We start from the raw sequence: 23,253 nt of genomic DNA, 5'->3' as shown, positions 1-23,253 counted from the left end.
GCTAGAATTCAGGAATTAGGAATAAGTGAATGTAAATACCAATTCAAGTTCCCTTGCATCTGTCTCTTCTATTTTTTTAAAGGAAGTCAAACCAGCATTTACGATTGCATTTGACAATGTTATACCTGTGGAAAATTCATCAAACAACAACTTAAAAATAATCCACTTTAAATAAAACATATATTTAAATATGTAACAACTAAATTAGTAAAAAAGAAATTTAAAGATCCAGTCAAATAACTAACTTAAAGTTTTTGTAAAAAGTTTTCAGTTGGATTATTTGGTTTGTGACATTATTCAATTATTCATATTTATTCAGACAAATAAAATATGCATTTGCTTTATAAAAGAAAGAGAAACTGGTCCACATGATGGACGTTTAGTTTCACTATATGTCATCCATAGGCCAATCACCAACAGATATGTACTTTTGTACTCATGCTTGAAAGAAAGGCAACATCATTCAAAGATCATGCTTGAATGAAGCAAGGGAATACCGCTTCATGAAACGATGACTCTCATTTCTGTCTTAGGAATACAGGTCTATGTTTCTGTATCTAAACCAGACTATTTTACTCTACTGCCTAAAACTTCCAATGCTTTTCCATTGCATTTAGAATGAAGTGGCAATTTCCTTACTGGGGTCAAATTTCCTTACTGATATGACTTGACTACAGCCTATGTCTCAAATCTAATTTCTTCTAACTCTCCTTTTGCTGACTACTCTCCAGTCACTCTTGCTTTCATTTTATTCCTTAAATACATCAAATTTGATCGGGCCCAGTGGCTCATGCCTGTAATCCCAGCACTTTAGGAGGCCGAGGCAGGTGGATCACCTGAGGTCGGGAGTTCGAGATCAACCTGACCAACATGGAGAAACCCTGTCTCTACTAAAAATACAAAATTAGCCAGGCGAGGTGGCACATGCCTGTAATCCCAGCTACTCAGGAGGCTGAGGCGGAGAATCACTTGAACGTGGGAGGCAGAGGTTGCAGTGAGCCGAGATCATGCCATTGGACTCCAGCCTGGGCAAGAGAGTGAATCTCCATCTCAAAAACAAACAACAAAAAACATCAAGTTCATTTTCTTCTTTGAAATTTTCCTATTTCCTTATACTATCAGAAGGTAGAATTTAAAATTCTTACATGCTTATGAATGAATTTATCCAAATCCCCAAATAGAAGACACTGAGCAGTATAAAATTCCAAAATATTACTACCTTGTCTAAGGCATATATATTACATATATTACTAGTGAAGGTATGACACTATTTCCTTACTCATATATTTACTTGTTCTTAGGAATTTCTCTTAGTTCTTCTTAAGACACAGCTTCTAGTATTCATAATTCCTCAATGTTCATTTCCATTTCCCCTCAAAATGTTTACTGACTTTTAACTTTTTAGTTTGTAGCCACCATTAAAATCAATTTCTATGCATTATTTTCTTTCAAGATGCTCAGTAACAACTTAGATTTAACTTTTTGTTTGGATTCTCTCACTTTTCTATTATACGGTTTTTTTTTTCTGGGTAATATTTGCTTTTTTCTGTTCAGCTGTAATGAGTATGTGTGAAAACAGGTTAGTTTCAACAATCTGGAAGGGACAGAATGCAATGGATGCTCATATTGACAATACTCTAGAAAGCCAGAAAGATTGGCTTTTTCAAGTATAATGAAATTTACTAGTAATCACTTAGTCAAATTTCACAATTTTCTAAATGTTGTATGGAACCACCCTTCCAATTGAGAACTCTTGCCTTTGTGGGATGGATGTGGTATTCGGTTACCAGGACTTCCATAAGAAGGTTAGCCTTTCCATCAAGAATCTCTCCCCTTACTTGCACCAGTCAATCTCCCCTTCACCCCAGCTCCCATGACTTCCTAGTCAGCCCTCTGCTACCCAACTGATTTCAAATTTCACAGATACAAAAGGTAGGACTTCTTCATAAACAGTTGGTAATCTTTGTTCAAATAAATAACAAAACATCCCTAAAAATCCATTATTTAATTTATTGATACCCCCAAGATGCATACAAAATTGTAAAACTAACAAGGCTGTCAGTCATAAGATAGTAACTCTCTTTTTAGAATTCTAGCTATCTAAGAAGGAATAGGGTCACAAGGTCACAGGTACCAAACAGGAAAATCCTTTATAAATGGTACTCCCTATCGTCTCAGAGCACACACTACACAAGGTTCCTATAGACAAAATAATCAAGCACAATCTTTTGTCTACAGAATCTCTATGAAAAATCAGTATGAATACCCTACTGTTATTAAAAACAAACAAAAAAAGACATAAAGAAGTGACATAATTTTCTGTAGTGAATTAGGAATGGCTGGGACTGCTAACTCTGTACCTCGTAATTGAGATCAAAACAAAATATTAGTCATAAAAGTGGAAGAGAGGGCATCACATAGTTACCTAATTATTATAACCAAATTGCCCTCCTGGTATGAGAAAAAATTTTCAAATGACAGCATTAATTTTTATTAGGTTTCTCACGTACTCATGTATCATTCAGTTGATTTCAAATGGAATCCTTTAAGCAGGAGCAAGTGAAAATCAGATTTTTGAAAGTAAAATACAGCACTTATTTAAGCCTATAAACACATATCTTCCTTGAAGATCTGTAATCATCACAGAATAATTTTACTAACAGTGAATAAATTGCAGACATGGCCAAACTGTCTGCCTGTATTCAGTACCTACCAATTTTTTCCAGTTGTTTGGATACATGCAGAGAGTTTTCCCAAAGTTTACACCTAAAACATTTAGCTAAAATCAAACTATTCAATAGTACGGTGAACTTCTTTTCTTGAGCAGCTACAAAATCTGACAACCCTAAAAAAAAAGTTTCCAATATTAAATCTAATATACCAGTTTATTGGAAAAAATATTTAAAACCCACTAATCCTGTAACATACATCTTGTAATTCGGGAGCCATGTCTGAAAATCTTTGCGGTATCTTGCGTCAAAGCAAAATCTTGTATGGGAATGCATCCTAGTTGAGCCTGAATAAGACTGGGGGAAAGAAAAAAATTGTTACTCCCTTTTAAGGGTTATCTATCTTACAGTATTTGACATCACTCACTGAAGTATTCCTTCTTAAAACTTTTCTCTGCCTTAATTTCTGCAATACTACATGATTCTCTATCTTGCATAGTTATTATTGCAGGTCAATAATAAAAGTTTCTTCCCTTTTCCCCAAATCCTCAAAGTTGTCTTTATTTACTCATTGCTCTTCTTTATTCACTCAATCTCTCTCTCTCTCTCTAAAAGATCTCATTTCTTCTCCAACTTTCATTATAATCTCTAGATTGATAAAAATCACAGGAGACTTTCACTAAGACTGTTACTTTAATCTCAACTATCTCAAATTGTTTTCATATTCTCCTCCAATACAGTTCTATCTTTTGGCTCTACTATTTCTTTTCAAGGAATTAGAGAAAAATAATACAACTTGTTTAATCAACAAATACAACTCGTTTAATCAACAAATTTTTATTAAATGCTAATTTTTTTTTTTTTTTTTTTTTGAGACGGAGTCTTGCTCTTTCGCCCGGGCTGGAGTGCAGTGGCCGGATCTCAGCTCACTGCAAGCTCCGCCTCCCGGGTTTTACGCCATTCTCCTGCCTCAGCCTCCGGAGTAGCTGGGACTACAGGCGCCCGCCACCTCGCCCGGCTAGTTTTTCGTATTTTTAATAGAGACGGGGTTTCACCGTGTTAGCCAGGATGGTCTCCATCTCCTGACCTCGTGATCCGCCCGTCTCGGCCTCCCAAAGGGCTGGGATTACAGGCTTGAGCCACCGCGCCCGGCATTAAATGCTTATTAAGTGCCAGGCATAGTATTAGGTGCTGATAATTCTGTTCAGTGTATGAAGGTCAGTAGCATATTAGCTGGTTATTCAAAACCAGAAGCTGCTTGGCTACTAAATTTGAGGTGTTAGTTGTATAAGGAGAAAAAAGACACTAGTGCCTGTGTGCCTACTATATCTTGGGTTCTTTACTACCTGTTTTGCCCGTAAACTTACCTAATCAGGCACTGATATGCAAATCACTGATAGTTCTAACTAAACTAAAGTTACTGTACGTATTATTACTCTCTTAAGGGGATCTCTTTTAAAAAACAAATTTCTTCCTAAACTCTTCCAGTAGAAGGAGGTCTCTTGATAAGACCAATACAGTCAGCTATACAAAGAAAAAGGGTAGAATAGTTATATTTCATGATTTAGTTTAGCAGAAGATACATGAAAATTGAAAGAAGTAATCAACTCACTTCCTGGAATGGATGTATACAACAGAAAATTGAACTATTCACTTTTTTTGGTTATGGTATATGCTTCTGAAAATTATTTTATATCAACTATTAAGAAATAGTTACAAAGATACACAGTATACTATCAAAGAAGGAACTGACGGAAAAACATAAATGGGGTGCTTTTAAATGCTGGGTAAATAAAACTCCTTGTTAAGCTACCTAGGGATGCACAAATGTGGAGTACAAAATTGCTGGAGTAAAAATAAGACTTTTGAAGTAATATTTATTTATATTAAAAAGCAATATATCTAATAATAAATAGGACACTTTTCAACATCATACTTCCCTGTCAGAAATCTTATTTCAAGAAGCAGTAATAAAACAGGGATAGGAGGAAGCACAGGGATTTAAGCTAGTAGGTACAGAACCATGGCAGGGCTCTCTGTTTCTCTGCACCAGATAAGGCAAGCAGTGATGTCCTGTGATCTTACCCCTGAGCTTGTCCTCAGTAGAAAGAGAAGTGCCACAGCCTCAGCTGAGGTGGCACCTCTACCACCTCCACTAACAGGGGCAGAGTTACATGGTAGTTATGACTAACCCAGGGTTAGTAAAAGAATTAAATGAGATGAAGTATTCATTCGGTTAGAATTACATTCATGATCAGACCATATCAGTCTACACACAAACAGTTCATTCTTTTTTTTTTTTTTTTTGAGGCGGAGTCTCACTCTGTCGCCTGGACTGGAGTGCAGTGGCCAGATCTCAGCTCACTGCAAGCTCCGCCTCCTGGGTTTACGCCATTCTCCTGCCTCAGCCTCCCGAGTAGCTGGGACTACAGGCGCCCGCCACCTCACCCAGCTAGTTTTTGTATTTTTAGTAGAGACGGGGTTTCACCGTGTTAGCCAGGATGGTCTCGATCTCCTGACCTCGTGATCCGCCCATCTCGGCCTCCCAAAGTGCTGGGATTACAGGCTTGAGCCACCGCGCGCGGCCAAAACAGTTCATTCTTGTGTGTAAAAGGGGAATCCAGAGTTGGGAAGTCCAGGGCTTCGTATGGTGGCTCTGTATCATACCCTGTCAGTTCACTGAAAAATACCAGTTAAAGAAAACAGAGCTAGTGCTGAAGAGGGAAGACCTAGGAATTAAAGCTAGGAAGAATTTTAAAATAGCCTTAAATTAAAAGGGCAGAGCCAGGCACACTGACTCATGCCTGTAATCTCAGCACTTTGGGAGGCTGAGGCAGGCGGATCACTTTTGAGGTCAGGAGTTCGGGACCAGACTGGCCAACATGGTGAAACCCCATCTCTATTAAAAATACAAAAATTAGCCAGGTGTGATGGTGAGCTCCAGTAATCGCAGCTACTCTGGAAGCTGAGGCAGGAGAATCACTTGAGCCTGGGAGGCAGAGGTTGCAGTGAGCCGAGATCATGCCATTGCACTCGAGCCTGGGCCACAGTGCAACACTCTGTCTCAAAATAAATAAATAAATAAATAAATAAATAAAATAAAAAGGGCGGAAACCAGAAATTTGAAGGATAAAATCCTAAACTAAGAGGATTAACATCTACTTGGAGAAGAACAGATTTGAAGTTCAGCAAAGTAACAGGGATATGACAAAGCCATGAAAAAGGTAACTATTAGCCATCAACACCTACCAAAAGACTATAAATTTTGGATTAAGACCCCTCCATCCCACACATACACACATTCTCTCTTCTTGGCTATGCTTAAACAAGATGCACAAAGGCATGAAATGATAATGGGAATCTAAATTATGATATGTATAAAAACAATTATAAAGTATAATAAACTTTAAAATCTGACAGCTTCAATCAAAAGAATATACTACCCAATTTAAGGTAAAGCTAATGGAAGCACTGAAAGTTCAAATAAAGTGTTCCCACGAAAATGAGTGTGGAAAAATACTTGATTTAATTTGACTCAATAATTTATGCAACACAGTATACAGGGGGAAAAATGAGAAAATCAAGAGTTCTAGATAGCAACATAACCTTGGTGAAGTCATAACTTATCTGGGCATCATTTATGTAATTTGTAAAATGAGAGGATTGGGCTATATGATCTCTTAAGTTTATTTACTATGATCTCTAAGGATATATGAATTTATAGAAATAAATATTTGAATATAGAAGTACAGCTAAGAAAATAAACATTAACTTCAGTGGTACAAGCTACAAATCTGCCTGATGAATTGTAAACAACAATGAGAAGACTACTTTATAGACTTAAAGGTATTTGGAAGATAAAATTTAATAAGATGTCAGGAAGAATCCCAAAGAAAGAATGGCCTCCTCTAGCTATGGAGGAAAAATAAATTCTTTGGCTAATTAGTTTTATTGAGCCACATTAAAAAAGATCATTTCACCTTAAATTACATAACACTAAGACCTACATCCTCAGAAAGCCAAGCACTTAGCATAACAGAAAACAGTATCATTGCATTTGTGATTGCAAACTGCTAAAAGTCACAAGTTACAGTGTAACCTTAATTTACTCTTTCAATTACTAATCTCTGTACAAACTCCCCATTTTTGGCAGAATAGTCATCCACTGTCACATATACACTCCTTTACTAATGATTTTGCTTTTACTCTTTGTCTCTCCCAGAATGCCACTACCATTCAGTAGACATTTATTACACAGGTTTTCATACTGTCCACAATTTACAAACAATACAAATGTATTACTCTCATTCAAGCTAACTTGAAAGCTCCTGACAATGAGAAGCATAAGCAGCACGTCTTCTTTCAACCGTCCACCTTGCCTCAACAGAATACACTCTGAACAAATGTTTGTTAAGAAAAACCATTCACAAATCATCAATTTTAAAGTCTGAGAGTTCTAAGAAATTAATTTCACATCCACATTCTAACTCATTTTTATGTAATTTTTTCTGTATTAAGAAAAACAAATTTAAAATATGTTTTAAAACCAAAAAAAGAAAACTTTCATAAGTATGAATCATCTTTACCAATTTACTTTCATTTCTCTTGTTTTAATTCTTCCTTCCATTGGAAATCTGTAAATAAAACCACATGGCAAAACATGTATTATTATTTATTTTAATTAAATAAAACCTCTTAAAATTATTTAAAACATATGCAATTTCTGTACCTGATAGTTATCCGGTTGGGATCTTTGTTCAAAGTATTCAGTGTTTTCTTTTCATTTATCCTTAACTGTATATCTAGAAATTCCTTGCAGCCGGCTATCAATGTAACCTATAACATTTCAGCAGTTGTCCATTTAATGAAGTCTATTTTTTGTTTATATCCTCTCATCCTTTCTCCACATTTATTTATTTTTCATACTGCCTTAAACCATCACAGTTTGATCAATCAACATAACAGAGTTAAAAACCTGCTTTATACATTTTGCTTCTTTAAGGATTCATTCATTCACTAACAAATGCTTACAAACTCCTATTATATACCAGACACTGCATTAGACACCAGGACTATACCAATAAGACTTCAAAGATTAACAAGACAGAATTTAAAATATATAGCCCAGTGCCTATCACATAGTAATAAATAAGTCCTCAATAAACATTGATTTTGTTACTACTGAGAGACAGAACTAGCTGGAATTTCCTAGGCTGACTAAGAACCCCTAAGCCTAGCTGGAAAGGTGACCACATCCACCTTTAAACATGGGGCTTGCAACTCAGCCCACACCCGACCAATCAGAAAGCTCACTAAAATGCTCATTAGGCAAAACAGGAGGTAAAGAAATAGCCAATCATCTATTGCCTGAGAGCACAGTGGGAGGGACAAGGCTCAGGAAAGAAATCCAAGCATTCGAGCTGGCTATGGCAAAACACTTTGGGTCCCCTCCCCTTATGTGAGAGCCCTGTCTTCACTCTATTTCACTCTATTAAATCTTGCAACTGCACTCTTCTGGTCCGTGTTTTGTTACGTCTGGAGCTCGAGCTGAGCTTTCGCTCGCCATCCACCACTGCTGTTTGCTGCTGTGGCAGACCCACAGCTGACTTCCATCCCACCAGATCCAGCAGGGTGTCCACTGTGCTCCTGATCCAGCAAGGCGCCCACTGCCACTCCCAATTGGGCTAAAGGCTTGCCATTGTTCCTGCATGGCTAAGTGCCTGGGTTCATCCTAATCGAGCTGAACACTAGTCACTGGGTTGAACGGTTCTCTTCCGGGACCCACGGCTTCTAATAGACCTATAACACTCATTACATGGCACAAGATTCCGTTCCTTGGAATCTGTGAGGCCAAGAACCCCGGGTCAGAGAACATGAGGCTTGCCACCATCTTGGAAGTGGCCCACCATCAGTTTGGAAGCAGCCCACTACCATCTTGGGAGCTCTGGGAGCAAGTACCCCCGCCGGTAACACTACTACTACTACGATTCTGTCCTATAGTTTGCAAATCATTATCTTAATTGAGGATAATTTAGTCATAGAAAGAATGTTTTAGATACTAGGAAATTTGGATTCTAGAGCCTACTTCTGCCAGATGCCAAAGCAGTCTCTGTGCTTTGGTTTCCCACATATCTAAAATGGAACTAACACTTGTTTTAATTTTCTTACACACTTGCTAAACTCCAGATTAGATGAGTTAATGTTAATAGTGGGTGTTTTCGACTCTTGATTTCTCCTTAGTTAAGAATAATGTTTACACAAAAATATAAACCTTCTATCTTTCATCAGTTGTTGTTTAAGTGACTCCTCAATCATGACTGGAAATCTACTGTGTAATTTTTACTATAATAATCTTACCACAGTAATCAAATTAGATATTTTAACAAAAATGAATGGCTTAAATTTGAGAGTAAATATTTTCTTTTATAAATATTGTTTCACATTCATGTCCTAAGTAAACAGAGAAAGGACCAACGCAATTACTATGTACCAATGACATGTCTACGGTTCTGTTCACTGCTGCAGCTGCAAAGTTGCCCCATTGTGGACATTTTAGCATAACCTGTTATTACTCTCATTTTCTCTACAGTCAGTTCTTTTATCTGGGTCATCACCAATACTATTCTATTTCCATTGTTCTCACTATTCTCACCCAAAAGATTTAGGGAAGGGTTGCAAGTACGTGGCACACATGCTGCATGCAACTCACTGTCCTTCACTCATGGCAGACTTTCCTAATATATCACACCACATCATCTTGGAATCTTTCTTACATATTATTACATTCTGTAGCCACTACCAAGGTAATCAGCATTATCACCTAAGTTGTAAAGCAGTTGCCATACCTACTTTAGTTGTGTATATAAATTTTCTTAGCCTAGGAGTTAAAACAGAAAATATAATATATTCTAAGAACTATTCCAAATCTCATGATCAGAATTATACCAGAGGAAACATAAGCATTCTTAGAAATGCTTTCTTTTCTGCTCATTCATTCTTAAATTATATGAGATACACCAATTAGTTGTTTGTCAAATATTATTTTACACTCTACCATTATATATTTATTTTCTAGTGAAAATTAATTTACCAGATCTGATAAGGTTTCTTTTCCACTGATTGTATAAAATTTCTTCACCGTCTCAAATGTAATATAATACCAAGCCATCAATCTTCCTGCTTCTGTAAGAAAAGATGGAAAAATGAATGCTCCCCTCATCAGCTGAAACAACTTCTTTTTTTTGTTTAACAAACATTTCCTGAGGAGAGGAGAAGCAAGATGGCAGAACAGAAGCCTAGACCATTGGTCCCTGCTGTGGGAACACCAAATTTTAACAACAATATGCACACACAAAAGCACTGTCACAAGAATCAAAAATCAGGTACCAGCTTGGTCATGGTTGGGTAGAGCAATAAGGAGGCTCTTGGGGTCTCCGAGTCCAGGCCTAGGCTCTTAGATAGCATTTCTGGACCTGCCCTGGGCCAGAGGGGCACCTACTGCCTTGAAGGATGAGCCCCAGGCCTGGCAGCATTCACTATAAGCTGACAGAAGAGCCCTTGGGCTTTAAGTGAACATCAGTGATGACTTGGCACAACTCCCCGAGCACCAGTGAAGGTGGTGACCACAGGCAGAGACTCTTCTGCCTGTGGAAAGGGGAGGAAAGAGTGAGAAGGAATGTGTGTTTTGGTTTGAGTGCTAGCTTAGCCACAGTAGAATAGAACACTACGTAAATTGCTAAGGTTTTTGACTCCACAATCCCTGGCTCCCAGACAGTATCTCTGGACACACCCAGGACCTGGGGAAACTCACCATCCCAAAGCGAAAGGCCTTGGGCAAGGCCCAGTGCTATGCTGGCTTCAGGTCTGACCCAGCACAGTCCCAGTGGTGGTGCCCACAGGAGTGCTTACATCAGCATAGCCCCAATTGCAAGTGGCTCAGCACAGAGACAGAATCAGTATTTTTGGGAGAAAGTAACAGAAAAAAACAAGAATCTTTGCTAGTCCAGAGAATTCTTCTTGGTCTTATCCATGACCACCGAGGTGGTAGGTCTACGAATCTGCAAAAACCACAGCATAATTGGGTTTATGGACAAAGTTCCTTTGAATACCTGGAAAGTCTTCTCAAGAAGGACAGGCAAAAACAAGCCCAGACTGTGAAGACTAGAATAAATAACTAGCTTCTGAATGCTCAGACACCAAAGAACACCTCCAGGAAAACATGACCTCACCAAAATGAACTAAACAAGGCAGGACGAATCAATCCTAGAAAAAGAGAGATACGTGACCTTTCAGACAGAGAATTCAAAATAGCTGTTTTAAAGAAACTCAAAGAAATTCAAGAAAACACAGAGGAAAGATTCAGAATTCTATCAGATAAATTTAACAAAGAGATTGAAATAATCAAAAAGAATTAAACAGAAATCCTAGAGTTGAAAAATGCAATGACATGCTGAAGAATGCATCAGAGTATCTTAAAAGCAACATTGATCAAGCAGAAGAAAGAATAAGTGAGCTTGAAGACAGGCTATTTAAAAATACATAGTCAGAGGAGACAAAAGAAAAAATAATTTAAAAAAAATGAAGCACACCAACAAGATATAGAAAATAGCCTCAAAAGTGCAAATCTAAGAGTTATTGGCCTTAAAGAAGAGGTATAGAAAGAGATGGGGATAGAAAGTTTATTCAAAGCCATAGTATCAGAGAACATCCCAAACACACAGAAAGATACCAACATTCAAATAAAAGAATGTTATAGAATATCAAGCAGATTTAACCCAAAGAAGGCTACCTCATGGTATTTAATAATCAAACTCCCAAAGGTCAAGGATAAAGAAAGGATCCTAAGAGCAGCAAGAAATAAATAACATACAATGGAGCTCCAATGTGTCTGGCAGCAGACTTTTCAGTGGAAACCTTACAGGCCATGAGAGAGTGGCATGACATATTTAAAATGCTAAAGAAAAAAAAAAAAACCCTTTTACTCTAGAATAGTATGTCTGGTGAAAATATCCTTTAATGATGAAGGTGAAATAAAGACCTTCTGAGACAAACAAAAGCTGAGGGATTTCATCAACACCAGACCTGTCCCCTAAGAAATGTTAAAGGAAGTTCTTCAATCTGAAAGAAAACAATGTTAATGAGCAAGAAGAAAATCATTTGAAAGTACAAAACTCACAGGTTATAGTAAACACACAGAAAAACAGAATATTATAACACTGTAATTGTGGTGTCTAAACTTCCCTTGACTTAAATAGACTAAACGATGAAGCAATCAAAAATAATAGCTAAAACAGCTTTTCAAGACATAGAATAATAAGATGTAAAGGGAAACAAGAAAAAGGTAAAAAGCATGAGAAGAAGTTAAAGTGTAGAGTGTTTATTAGTTTTCTTTTTACATTTTTGTTTGCTTGTTTAGGCAATCAGTGTTAGGTTATCATCAATGTGAAATAATGGTTTATAAGACAGGATTTGCAAACCCCATGGTAACCTCAAACTGAAAAACATAAAACAGACACACAAACAATAAAAAGCAAGAAATTAAAGCATGCCACCAGAGAAAATTACCTTCACTGAACGTAAGACAGGAAAGACAGAAAGAAGGAAGAGAAGACCGTAAAACAACCAGAAAACAAATAACAAAACGTCAGGAGTAAGTTCCTACTTATCAATAACAACATTGAATGTAAATGGACTAAACTCTCCAATAAAAATACACAGACTGAGGCTGGGCAGAACGGGTCACGCCTGTAATCCCAGAAATTTGCAAGGCCAAGGCAGGAGGATTTCCTGAACTCAGCACTTTGAGACAAGTGTGAGCAACATGGCAAAACCCCATCTCTACCAAAAATACAAAAAAATTAGTCAGGAATGGTGGCACATGCCTGTGATCCCAGTTACTTCGGGGGCTGAGGTAGGAGAGGTGCTTGAGCTTGGGAGGTGGAAGTTGTAGTGAGGATCACCCAGATATATAAAGCAAATATTATTAGTGATAAAGAGAGAGATAGGCCCCAATATGATGATAGCTGGAGACTTCAACACCCCACTTTCAGCACTGAACAGATCATCCACACAGAAAATCGACAAAGAAACATCAAATTTAATCTGCACTATAGACCAAATGGACCTACTAGATATTTACAAAACATTTCATCCAACAGCTACAGAATACACCTTTCTCATCAGCACATGGGCCATTCAAGGAGAGACCATATGTTAGGTCACAAAACAGATCTTAAAACAGTTTTAAAAATTGAAATAATATCAAGCATCTTCTGGAATAAAACTAGAAATAAATAGCAAAAAGAATTCTGGAAACTATACAAATACATGGAAATTAAACAACATGTTCCTAAATGAGCAGTAGGTCAATGAAGAAATTCAGATGAAAATTGAAAAATTTCTTGAAACAAATGATAATGGAAACACAACATACCAAAGCCAATAGGATACAGCAAAAGTAGTATGAAGAGGAAAGTTTCTTGCTACAAGTGCCTACATCAAAAAAGAAGAAAAATGTCAAATAAAAAACTTAATGATGCATCTTAAAGAACTAGAAAAGCAAGTTCTAATCAAACACAAAATTAGCAGAAGAGAAGAAATAATAAATATCAGAGCAGAAATAAAATTGAAATGAAGAAAACAATACAAAAGACCAATGAAGCAAGAGTGTTGGTTTTCAGAAAAGTTTAACAACATTAACAAACCTTCAGCTAGACTAAGAAGAAAAATAAAAGATCCAAATAAATAATATCAGAGATGAAAAAGGAGGCATTACAACTGATACCATACAAATTCAAAGGATCATTAGTGGCTACTAGGAGCCACTAAGTTGGAAAAGCCAATAAATTGGAAAATCTAGAAGAAATGAGCAAATTCCTACATACATACAACCTACTAAGATTGAACCATGAAGAAACCCAAAAGCTGAACAGAAAAATAATAAGTAATGACACTGAAGCCATGATAAAGTCTCCCTATAAAGAGAAGCCTGGAACCCAATGGCTTCACTGCTGAATTCTACCAAACAATTAAAGAAGAACTAACACAAATTCTACTCAAACTGTTTCAAAAAATAGAGGAGGAGGGAATACTTCAAAACTTACTCCACTAGGACGTTATTACCCTGATACCACAATCAGACAAAGACATATCAAAAAAGGGAAACTAGAGGCCAATATCTTTGATGAATACTGATGCAAAAACCCTCAACAAAATACTGGCAAACCAAATTCAACAACACACTGAAAAGATTATTTAACATGATTAAGTGGGGTTTATCCCAGGATAATTCAACTGGGAATAGTTGAAGGATATTTCAACATATGCAAATCAACCAATGTGATACATCATATCAAGACAATAAAGAACAAAAATCACTATTGATGCTAAAAAAGCATTTGATAAAATTCAACATCCATTCATGATAAATATCCTCAAAAAACTGGGTATAGAAGGAATAATAAAACCATCTATCATGACCCACAGCTAGTATCATACTGAATGGGGACAAATGGAAAAGCTTTCCTCTAAGATATGGAATATGACAAGGATGCCCACTTTCACCACTGTTATTCACCATAGTACTAGAAGTTCTAGCTAGAGCAATCAGATAGGAGAAATAAATAAAGGACATTCAACTTGGAAAGGAAGAAGTCAAATTATCTGTGTTTGCAGATGAAATAATCGTATATTTGGAAAAACATAAAGAATCCACAGGAAAACTGTCAGAAATAATAAACAAATTAAGTAACGTTGCAGGATACAACATCGACATACAAAAATCAGTAGCATTCCTATATGCCAACAGTGAAAACGCTGAAAAAGAAATAAAAAAGTAATCCCATTTATAATAGCCACAACTAAAATTAAATATCTAGAAATGAATGAAAGAAGTGAAAGATCTTTGTAATTAAAACTATAAAACACTGGTTGAGTGCAGTGGCTCACGCCTGTAATCCTAGCATTTTGGAAGGCAAAGGCGGGCAGATCACTTGAAGTCAGGAGTTTGAGACTAGCTTGGCCAACATGGCGAAACCCCATCTCTATTAAAAATACAAAAATTGGCTGGACGTGATGGCAGGCGCCTATAATCCCAACTACTCAGGAGGCTGAGGCAGGAGAATTGCTTGAACACGAGAGGCGGAGGTTGCAATGAGCCGAGATCATACCACTGCACTCTAGCCTGGGCGACAGAGGGAGACTCCATCTCAAAAACAAACAAACAAGAAAACACAAAAACTATAAAACACTGATGAAAGAAACTGAAGAGGACACCAAAAAATGAAAAAATATTCCATGTTCATGGATTGGAAAAATCAATATTGTTAAAATTTCCATACTACACAGAGCAATCTAGAGATTCAGTGCAATCCCTATCAAAATACCAATGACATTCTTCACAGAAAGAGAAAAAAAAAAATCCTGAAATTTATATGGAACTACAAAAGATCCAGAATAGCCAAAGCTAGTCTAAGCAAAAAGAACAAAACTGGAGGAATCACAACACCTGATTTCAAACTATACTACAGAGCTACAGTAACCAAAACAGCATGGTACTGGCAAAAAAACAGACACATTGATCAACGGAACAGAATAAAGAACCCAGAAAGACATCCATACACATCCAGTGAACTCACTTTTGACAAAGGTGCCAAGTACATACATTAGGGAAGACAGTATCTTCAATAAAAGGTGCTGGGAAAACTGGATATTCACATACAGAAAAATGAAACTAGACCCCCATCTCTTGACGTATATAAAAATCAAATCAAAATGGATTAAATACTTAAATCTAACAACTCAAACTACAAAACTACTACAAGAAAATATTAGGGAAACTCTCCAGGCCACTGGTCTGGGCAAAAATTTCTTGAGTAATACCCCACAAGCACAGGCAGCCAAAAATGGACAAATGGGAACATATCAAGTTAAAAACCTTCTACACACCAAAGGAAACAATCAACAAAGTAACGAGAAAACCCACAGAATGGGAGAAAATATTTGCAAACTACCCATCTGACAAAAGATTAATAACCAGAATATATAAGGAGCTCAAACAACTCTATAGGAAAAAGTCTAATAATCCAGTTGAAAAATGTGCAAAAGATTTGAATCAACATTTCTCAAAAGAAGACATACAAACAGTAAACAGGCATATGAAAAGGTGCTCAACATCACTGATCATCAGAGAAACGCAAATCAAAAGTACAATGAGATATCATCTCACCCCAGTTACAATGGCTTTTATCCAAATAACAGGCAATAATAAATGCTGGTGAAGACGTGAAGAAAAGGGAACCCTTGTACACTATTGGTGGGAATGTAAATTAGTACAACCACAATGGATAATATATATTGGAGGTTCCTCAAAAAACTAAAAAAAGAGCCACTATATGATCCAGCAATCCCACTGCTGAGTATACGCCCAAAACAAAGGAAATCATTATATCAAAGACTTATCTACACTCTCAGTGTTTATTGCAGCACTGTTCACAATAGCCAAGATTTGGAAGCAACTTAGTGTCCATCAACAGATGAATGGATAAAGAAAATGGAGTATTAGCCACAGAAAGAATGAGATCCTATCATTTGCAACAACATGGATGGAAGCCCAGGTCATTATGCTAAGTGAAATAAGCCAGGCACAGAAAGACCAACATTGCATGTTCTTACTTATTTGTGGAAAATCAAAATAATTGAACTCATGGGCATAGAGAGTAGAAAGATGGTTACCAGAGGCTGGGAAGGGTAGTGGGAGGGTGGAGAGGAGGTTGGTGGGGATGGTTAATGGGTACAAAGAAGGAAAAAAAAAAAGCAAAAAACAGAAACAATGAATAAGACCTAGTATTTGATAGCATAACAGGGTGACTACAGTCAATAAAATTTGACTGTACATTTTAAAATAACTTAAAGAGTATAATTTGATTGCCTGTAACACAAAGGATAAATGCTTGAGGGGATGGATTTTCCATGATATGATTATATGCATTGCATACCTGTACCAAAATATCTCATGAACTCTATAAATATATACTTACTATTTACCCACAAAAATTTAAAAATAATTTAAAATATCTTCTTAACATGCACTTTCTGCCTGTAATGCCACCAGGCACAAAAGACACACCAAAAAATGTAGAAGACACAGTCTCCAGAACTTATAGGTTGGTTGGAAGATAACCACATGCCAAGTACCTAGAGGACAAAAAATCGGCTAATGTTAGTATTTACATACAAACCTGAGTATGGAGGAAATCAAATCTAAGAGGAATGGTCAGTGTAGAATGGCCTACTACAAATAATGGGTCTTGAGAAGGGTTTTTTAAGTGACTAATATGCTTTGGTAGAGAGGAAATAATGCCATATGACCTGGGGGAAAATACTGTTTATCCAAAGAGTAAAGTTAGAAAGACTATCTTTAGAATACTATAATGATGGCTGGAAAAACATATAGCTTGATAGTGATTATGAGTCCTGATCAAACAGAGTTGATTAGAATCCCTGCTCCTCTTCTTAATGGGTAGGCAAGTGATCATGTACAAGTTATGTGACCAGTTTCTTAATGTAATGGGGGAATAATAAAACTACCCACCTCAGAAGTTTGTTGTGGAGAAGATTAGGTGCAATTAAAAATAGGTATATAGTACTTAGCATGGTGCCTAATATTTTGTAAGAGTTACCTAATTTTATTATTAAAACATGACGAATGATAGACTAGAGAGGCCCTGAAAGGGCCCTCAAATTTGGATTTGATTTGTAAAATAACAGGTGATCACTTAAAATTCTGCAGCAATATTTTAATTAAATTGGATTCTGAAAATAAGTTATTTCAGAAAAAGAAAAGCACATTGGTTGTGGGTAGGAATATGGGAGAAGTGGGGCTAAGTAACTGATGAAATGGAATTCACTTAAGAGGTTACTGGATTTGGCCAGGCGCGTTGGCTCACACCTATAATCTGAGCACTTTGGGAGGCCGAGGCGGGTGGATCATGAGGTCAGGAGTTCGAGACCAGCCTGGTCAAGACGATGAAACCCTGTCTCTACTAAAAATACAAAAATTAGCTGGGTGCAGTGGCGGGCAACTGTGATCCCAGCTACTCGGGAGGCTGAGGCAGGAGAATCGCTTGAACCCAGAAAGTGGAGGTTGCCGTGAGCCAAGATTGTGCCACTGCACTCTAGCCTGGGTTGACAGAGCAAGACTCCCAATCTCAAAAAAAAAAAAAAAAAACAAAAAAAAACAGGTTACTGGATTCAATTATAAGTTGTCTAAAAACATTCCAAAGAATTTCAAGCCTTATGAACACACAGAAAACAGCTGGGAAGAAGAAAGTAGCATACTGCTTCTCAAGGAAAGGGCTAACATTTATGTATGTGCTAAATGTTTTGCTGAAGAAGAAAAGATTTTTGGCATTCCAACAGAGTTACAAGCATCAAGGACATGGTACAATAGATAAAACTAACAATAAGGAATAGAGAAGTAGCCAGGTTCTCAGTTAGGAGCCTGGTGAATATGTTTAGCCAACATGAGTATAATGGATTAGTTCACAAAAGGGAGCTTCTGAGAGAAGTGTGTGAGATATCAAGATTATGATCACCAAGGGAACTAGTTAACCATTGCAGTATATTTAAAGATGGTCCTCTTACCCTAGATATTTATAAGTTAATATAAGGGTCTCCTCCTGCTAGAGAAAATGAAAGGTTTTAAGAAAAGACTTAATACTTGTTGGCTTATTAGTAGAGATGAAGCTTTCCTAGGTAAGACAGAAAAACATAACCTAGAAAGGAAAGCATAAGGAAAATGAGTCAAAGCAGAGGGAAGGAAAATGAGTCAAAGCAGGGGGAAGGAAAGGAAATTTTTAAAGATTTGCAAGTAAAGCAAGGAAATAAACAACTTGTTATTAATATAGATATTGAATGATTAATATTCTTATAGGAAATTCAGGATATTTCAAATTAAATGTCATAAAATAAAGTGGTGGGGAGCATGGAGGCCGTGAGAATGTACCGTTCAGACCTGCTACTGCAAGAAGTGTCAGTGACTGATGGCCCCTGCTGCTGTGCTCTGAATCATCATCATGTTTACCCCGAGATCTACTTTCATGAGATGCCCCCAACCAATGACTGAGTATGGCAGGGATGCTAAGGTAGATCTATGAGAGTTCCTATCAACTTTGCCACATGTTCTTGGGATTGCATTGCAGGCTAAGACCTCTCTCTCCCTCCCTCTCTCCCTTTCTCCTTCCCTCCTTGCAAGCTAAGATCCTCCAGGGGCTTTCTCTCTCCTATCCTCCTTGGAGGCTAAAATCCCTCCTGCCCTCCCCTCCTCCCTCCCTTCTTGCAAGCTAAGATCCCTGCCTCCCTCCCTGCTTGCAGGCTAAGATCTATCTCTCTCTCCCTCCCTCCCTCCCTTCCTTCTCCCTTCCTTCCAGAGTTACTGGATTCAATTATAAGTTGTCTAAAAACATTGCTTCTTCCATCCCATCCTTCCTTCCTCCCATACTTTCTCCCTCTCTGCCCCACCATGTTCCCTCCCTTCCCTCACATTCTTTCCTTACCTCTATCCCTTCCTTTCCTACTTTCCTCCATCCCTTCCTTTCTTCTTTCCCTCTATCCCTATCCTTCAAAGAGGTAAGATCTGCATCCCAGTTTAATGACTCTTCCAGACTCTTGCGGTTACCACCTAACTTCAGAAGGTTAATCTTTCTTAAATTCACAGTAGAAATTCAACAACAGAAGCCGGCAAGGTTGCAGATTAAAAGGAATGCTTCTACACTGTTGGGGGGAGTGTAAATAACTTCAACCACTGTGGAAGACAGTGTGGCGATTCCTGTAAGACCTAGAACCAGAAATACCATTTGACCCAGCAATCCCATTACTGGGTATATACCCAAAGGAATACAAATCATTCTTTTGTAAAGAGACATGCACACGTATGTTCACTGCAGCACTATTCACAGTATCAAAGACATGGAATCAACCTAAATCCCCATCAAGGAAAGACTGCATAAAGAAAATGTGGTACATATACACTGTGGAATACTATGCATCCATGAAAAGGAATGAGATATGTCCTTTGCAGGGAAATGGATAGAGCTGGAAGCCGTTATCCTCAGCCAACTAACACAGGAACAGAAAAACAAGCACCGCCTGTTCTCACTTATAAATGGGAGCTGAACAATGAGAACACGTGGACACATTGTGGGGAACAACACACACTGGGACCTGTTGGGGAGGGCGAGGGGAAGGAGAGCACCAGGAAGAATAGGTAATGGATGCTGGGCTTGATACGTAGGCGATGGTATGATCTGTGCAGCAAAACACCATGCCACATGTTTACCTGTAACAAACCTGCACATCTGCACATGTACCAGAACAGCTGAAGAGAAAAAAAAATTGGCCTTTTGAACCCTTCTGTCAGTACACATTACCTGACAAAAGAAGTAAAAACCTCAATTCAAACATACAGATGAAAATACCTAGATACTTGAGTATTATGATTACAACCTAAAAAGTAAAAACTATATGAAGCAGAATTATAGGAACATACAAACTAAAAACTGATATACAAAAAATAAACTCAAAGAGACAAAATAAAGTATTAGTAATATGAAGGAATAAGAAGTCATAAAAATGAATTAATTAGAAATACTACATAAGAAAATTACATCTACATTAATAACAGGCTAAGAAATTACAAACCCAGCATGGTGCAGCATCTTCCACAATTTGATGGGGAAGCTCAGAGTTCTGTCTCCAGTGCTGCATCCCCTTTTTTCCGGGAGGCCTCAGGTGACTTGGCCACAGCCTCTGTCACCCTGTGACCTGCAGATACTAGGAGATCCATAGGGAGAACTCTGGAACACCAGAAAAGCCAAGAAATTACATGCACAAATAAGAAATCATGTGAGCACACAGCAAGAAGGTGACTGTGTGTAAAGGAAGAGAACACCCAAGAGAATCTGATCATGTTGGCACACTTAACCCAGGCTTCCATCCTCCAGGAATTGAGAAAAGAGGAGGAGAAACAAGACAGCCGACTAGACACAGCCAGGAAGTGCATCTCCCACCAAGAGAGCAGACCATCAGGAAGACCAGCACACTCGAAGCAGATCTGCAGAAGGAAGTCATTGAGGGTGGTTGGAGGGAGGACACAGACCCTGGGTAGAAGCTGGGAACACTGCACTGGGCTGCCAAGTACCAGGACTCATTCACAGCCCCTGGTGGCTCCTGGGGAAGGGGTGAGTTAAACAGGTGAGGAGCGGCCCACTCTTGTCATGGACCTCTGAAATCTTAGATGCAGAAGACCTCATGACCTCCACAGATATTTAAGTTGGCAAAGAGAACTGCCTGGAGAAGTGGCAGGGAGAGGACTCCACCCTGTGTGGAGCCCAAAGGGTTTGGCACAGAAATGCCTATAGTGGAGTACAGTCAGCAATGCCAAGCCCCCAAGGCCTGCCATGCTCCTCTAAGTGGCTTTGGCCTCTGTTGACTGTTGGAGCTAGACAGAGCAGGGCAGTCTTGTCCATGTGATGGGGCCAGTCTTATCTGAGTGCCCCGTCTGCCAGCCCCTTCTGCGCTCACTTGCAGTGTGGCCTCAGATGCCCAACTGGGGCACTTCCTGGTGGCCACCACCATAGCTCCTTAACCAGCAGGTGCCAGTTAACCATCAGATGGACCCTGCCGATGTGCACCCACCAACAGCCTCCTCACACTGCTTTGCCAGCACACACCTGTCTGCAGCCTCCCCCAACTACTCTGCTGGCATGCACTCAACCATGGCCTCCCCAAATCGCTTTACTAGCATGCACATGGTGCATGGACCTTGGCACCACAGCCCCACCCTCACCAGTGCACCACTGGTACATGCAGACCCCACTATGCTGCTGTCTTGCCACTGCTGATACACTGCAAACATGGACCCTGCTGTGCCACCACCACTGGTGCATATGCCCAGACCTCACTGTGCTACTACCCAGCCACTATTGGCATTACACATGAGTGTGGACCCTTCTGCCACTGCCCCATTGAAGTGTGGTTGCCAGTGAACCAGGAACACCTCTAACCCTCCAGTAAAGGAGGAACTTAACCTCAAGGGGCCAGCAAACAAAGCCATGAGCATGCAGCCCAGGAGCACTGAGCTGAGCCCGAGCCCTCTCAAATCATCCAGAAACAAAGCCAGTCAACTAAACCCGACTTATGCCACAGTAAATCTCAATGCCATCAAGGAATATAAAGGAAAAAGCCCCATCTGGAGGCCGGGCGCGGTGGCTCAAGCCTGTAATCCCAGCACTTTGGGAGGCCGAGACGGGCGGATCACGAGGTCAGGAGATCGAGACCATCCTGGCTAACACGGTGAAACCCCGTCTCTACTAAAAAATACAAAAAACTAGCCGGGCGACGTGGCGGGCGCCTGTAGTCCCAGCTGCTTGGGAGGCTGAGGCAGGAGAATGGCGTAAACCCAGGAGGCGGAGCTTGCAGTGAGCTGAGATCCGGCCACTGCACTCCAGCCTGGGCGGCAGAGCGAGACTCCGTCTCAAAAAAAAAAAAAAAAAAAAAAAAAGAAAAAGCCCCATCTGAAGGAGAGCAACTTCAAATATTAAAGGAACATCAGCCCAGACAGACGAAAAACAATTTGTCTGGGCTGATGTCCTTGCCAGAAAGCAAGAACTCTGGCAACTCAAAATGCCAGAGTGTTTTCTTACTTCCAGACAACCACATAGCTCCCTAGCAATGGTTCTTAACCAGGCTGAAATGGCTAAAATGACAGACCTAGAATTTAGAATCTGGATGGCAATGAAGATCATTAAGGTTCAGCAGAAAGTTGAAGCCCAATCCAAGAAATCTAAGGAACCCAGTAAAATGATCAACAGGTGAAAGACAAAATAGCCATTTTAAGAAAGAATCAAACTGATCTGATACAGCTGAAAAACTCACTGCAAGAATTTCATAATAGAATTGGAAGTATTAACAGCAGAATAAACCAAGCTGAGGAAAGAATCTCAGAGCTCAAAAACCAGGTCTTCAAACCTACTCAGTCAGAGAAAAATACAGAAAAAAGAATAAAAAAGAATGAACAAAATCCCCAAGAAATGCGGGATTATGTAGAGACCAAAATTTAAAACTCATTGGTAGCCCTGAAAGAGAGGGACAGAGAGAGCAAGAAACTTGGAAAATATAATGGAGAACACAGTTCAAAACATTTCCCTGACCTTGCTAGAGGGGTCAACATTCAAATTCAGAAAATTCAGAGAGCCCCAGTGAGATACTACATAGAACAGCCATCCTCTAAGACACATAGTCATCACATTCTCCAAGGTCAATGGTAAAGAAAAAATATTAAGGGCAGCTAGACAGAAGGGGTAGGTTACCTACAAAGGGAAACATACAAAGCTAACAGCAGATCTTTCAGCAAAAATCCTACATGCCAGAAGAGTTTGGGGGCCTATATTAAGCATTTTCTTTGACAGGGTCTTACTCTATCACCCAGGATGGATGGCAGTGGTGCAATCTTGGCTCACTGCAACCTCCTTCTCCCAGGTTCAAGTGATCCTGCCACTTTAGCATCCTAAGTAGCTGGGACTACAGG

The 23,253-nt window shown here is 38.8% G+C and overlaps 1 protein-coding gene across 1 annotated transcript in view; it reads right to left on the bottom strand.

Annotated features, from left to right (window-relative positions):
• HFM1 (helicase for meiosis 1) overlaps nt 1-23,253 on the bottom strand; it is a 147,268-nt gene that overhangs the window by 55,469 nt on the left and 68,546 nt on the right. Inside the window, exons 21-26 of the mRNA XM_033197369.1 lie at nt 9,760-9,851; nt 7,399-7,505; nt 7,256-7,303; nt 2,929-3,026; nt 2,714-2,845; nt 40-125 (exon numbers count right to left, since the gene is read on the bottom strand). Of these exons, the coding sequence (XP_033053260.1) occupies nt 40-125; nt 2,714-2,845; nt 2,929-3,026; nt 7,256-7,303; nt 7,399-7,505; nt 9,760-9,851 (563 nt within the window). The remainder of the gene's footprint in view (nt 1-39; nt 126-2,713; nt 2,846-2,928; nt 3,027-7,255; nt 7,304-7,398; nt 7,506-9,759; nt 9,852-23,253) is intronic.

This window comes from Trachypithecus francoisi, unplaced genomic scaffold (assembly GCF_009764315.1).
Source record: "Trachypithecus francoisi isolate TF-2019V2 unplaced genomic scaffold, Tfra_2.0 Lachesis_group5, whole genome shotgun sequence".
Lineage (NCBI taxonomy): Eukaryota > Metazoa > Chordata > Mammalia > Primates > Cercopithecidae > Trachypithecus > Trachypithecus francoisi.
This window is presented reverse-complemented; position numbering and strand designations above follow the sequence as displayed.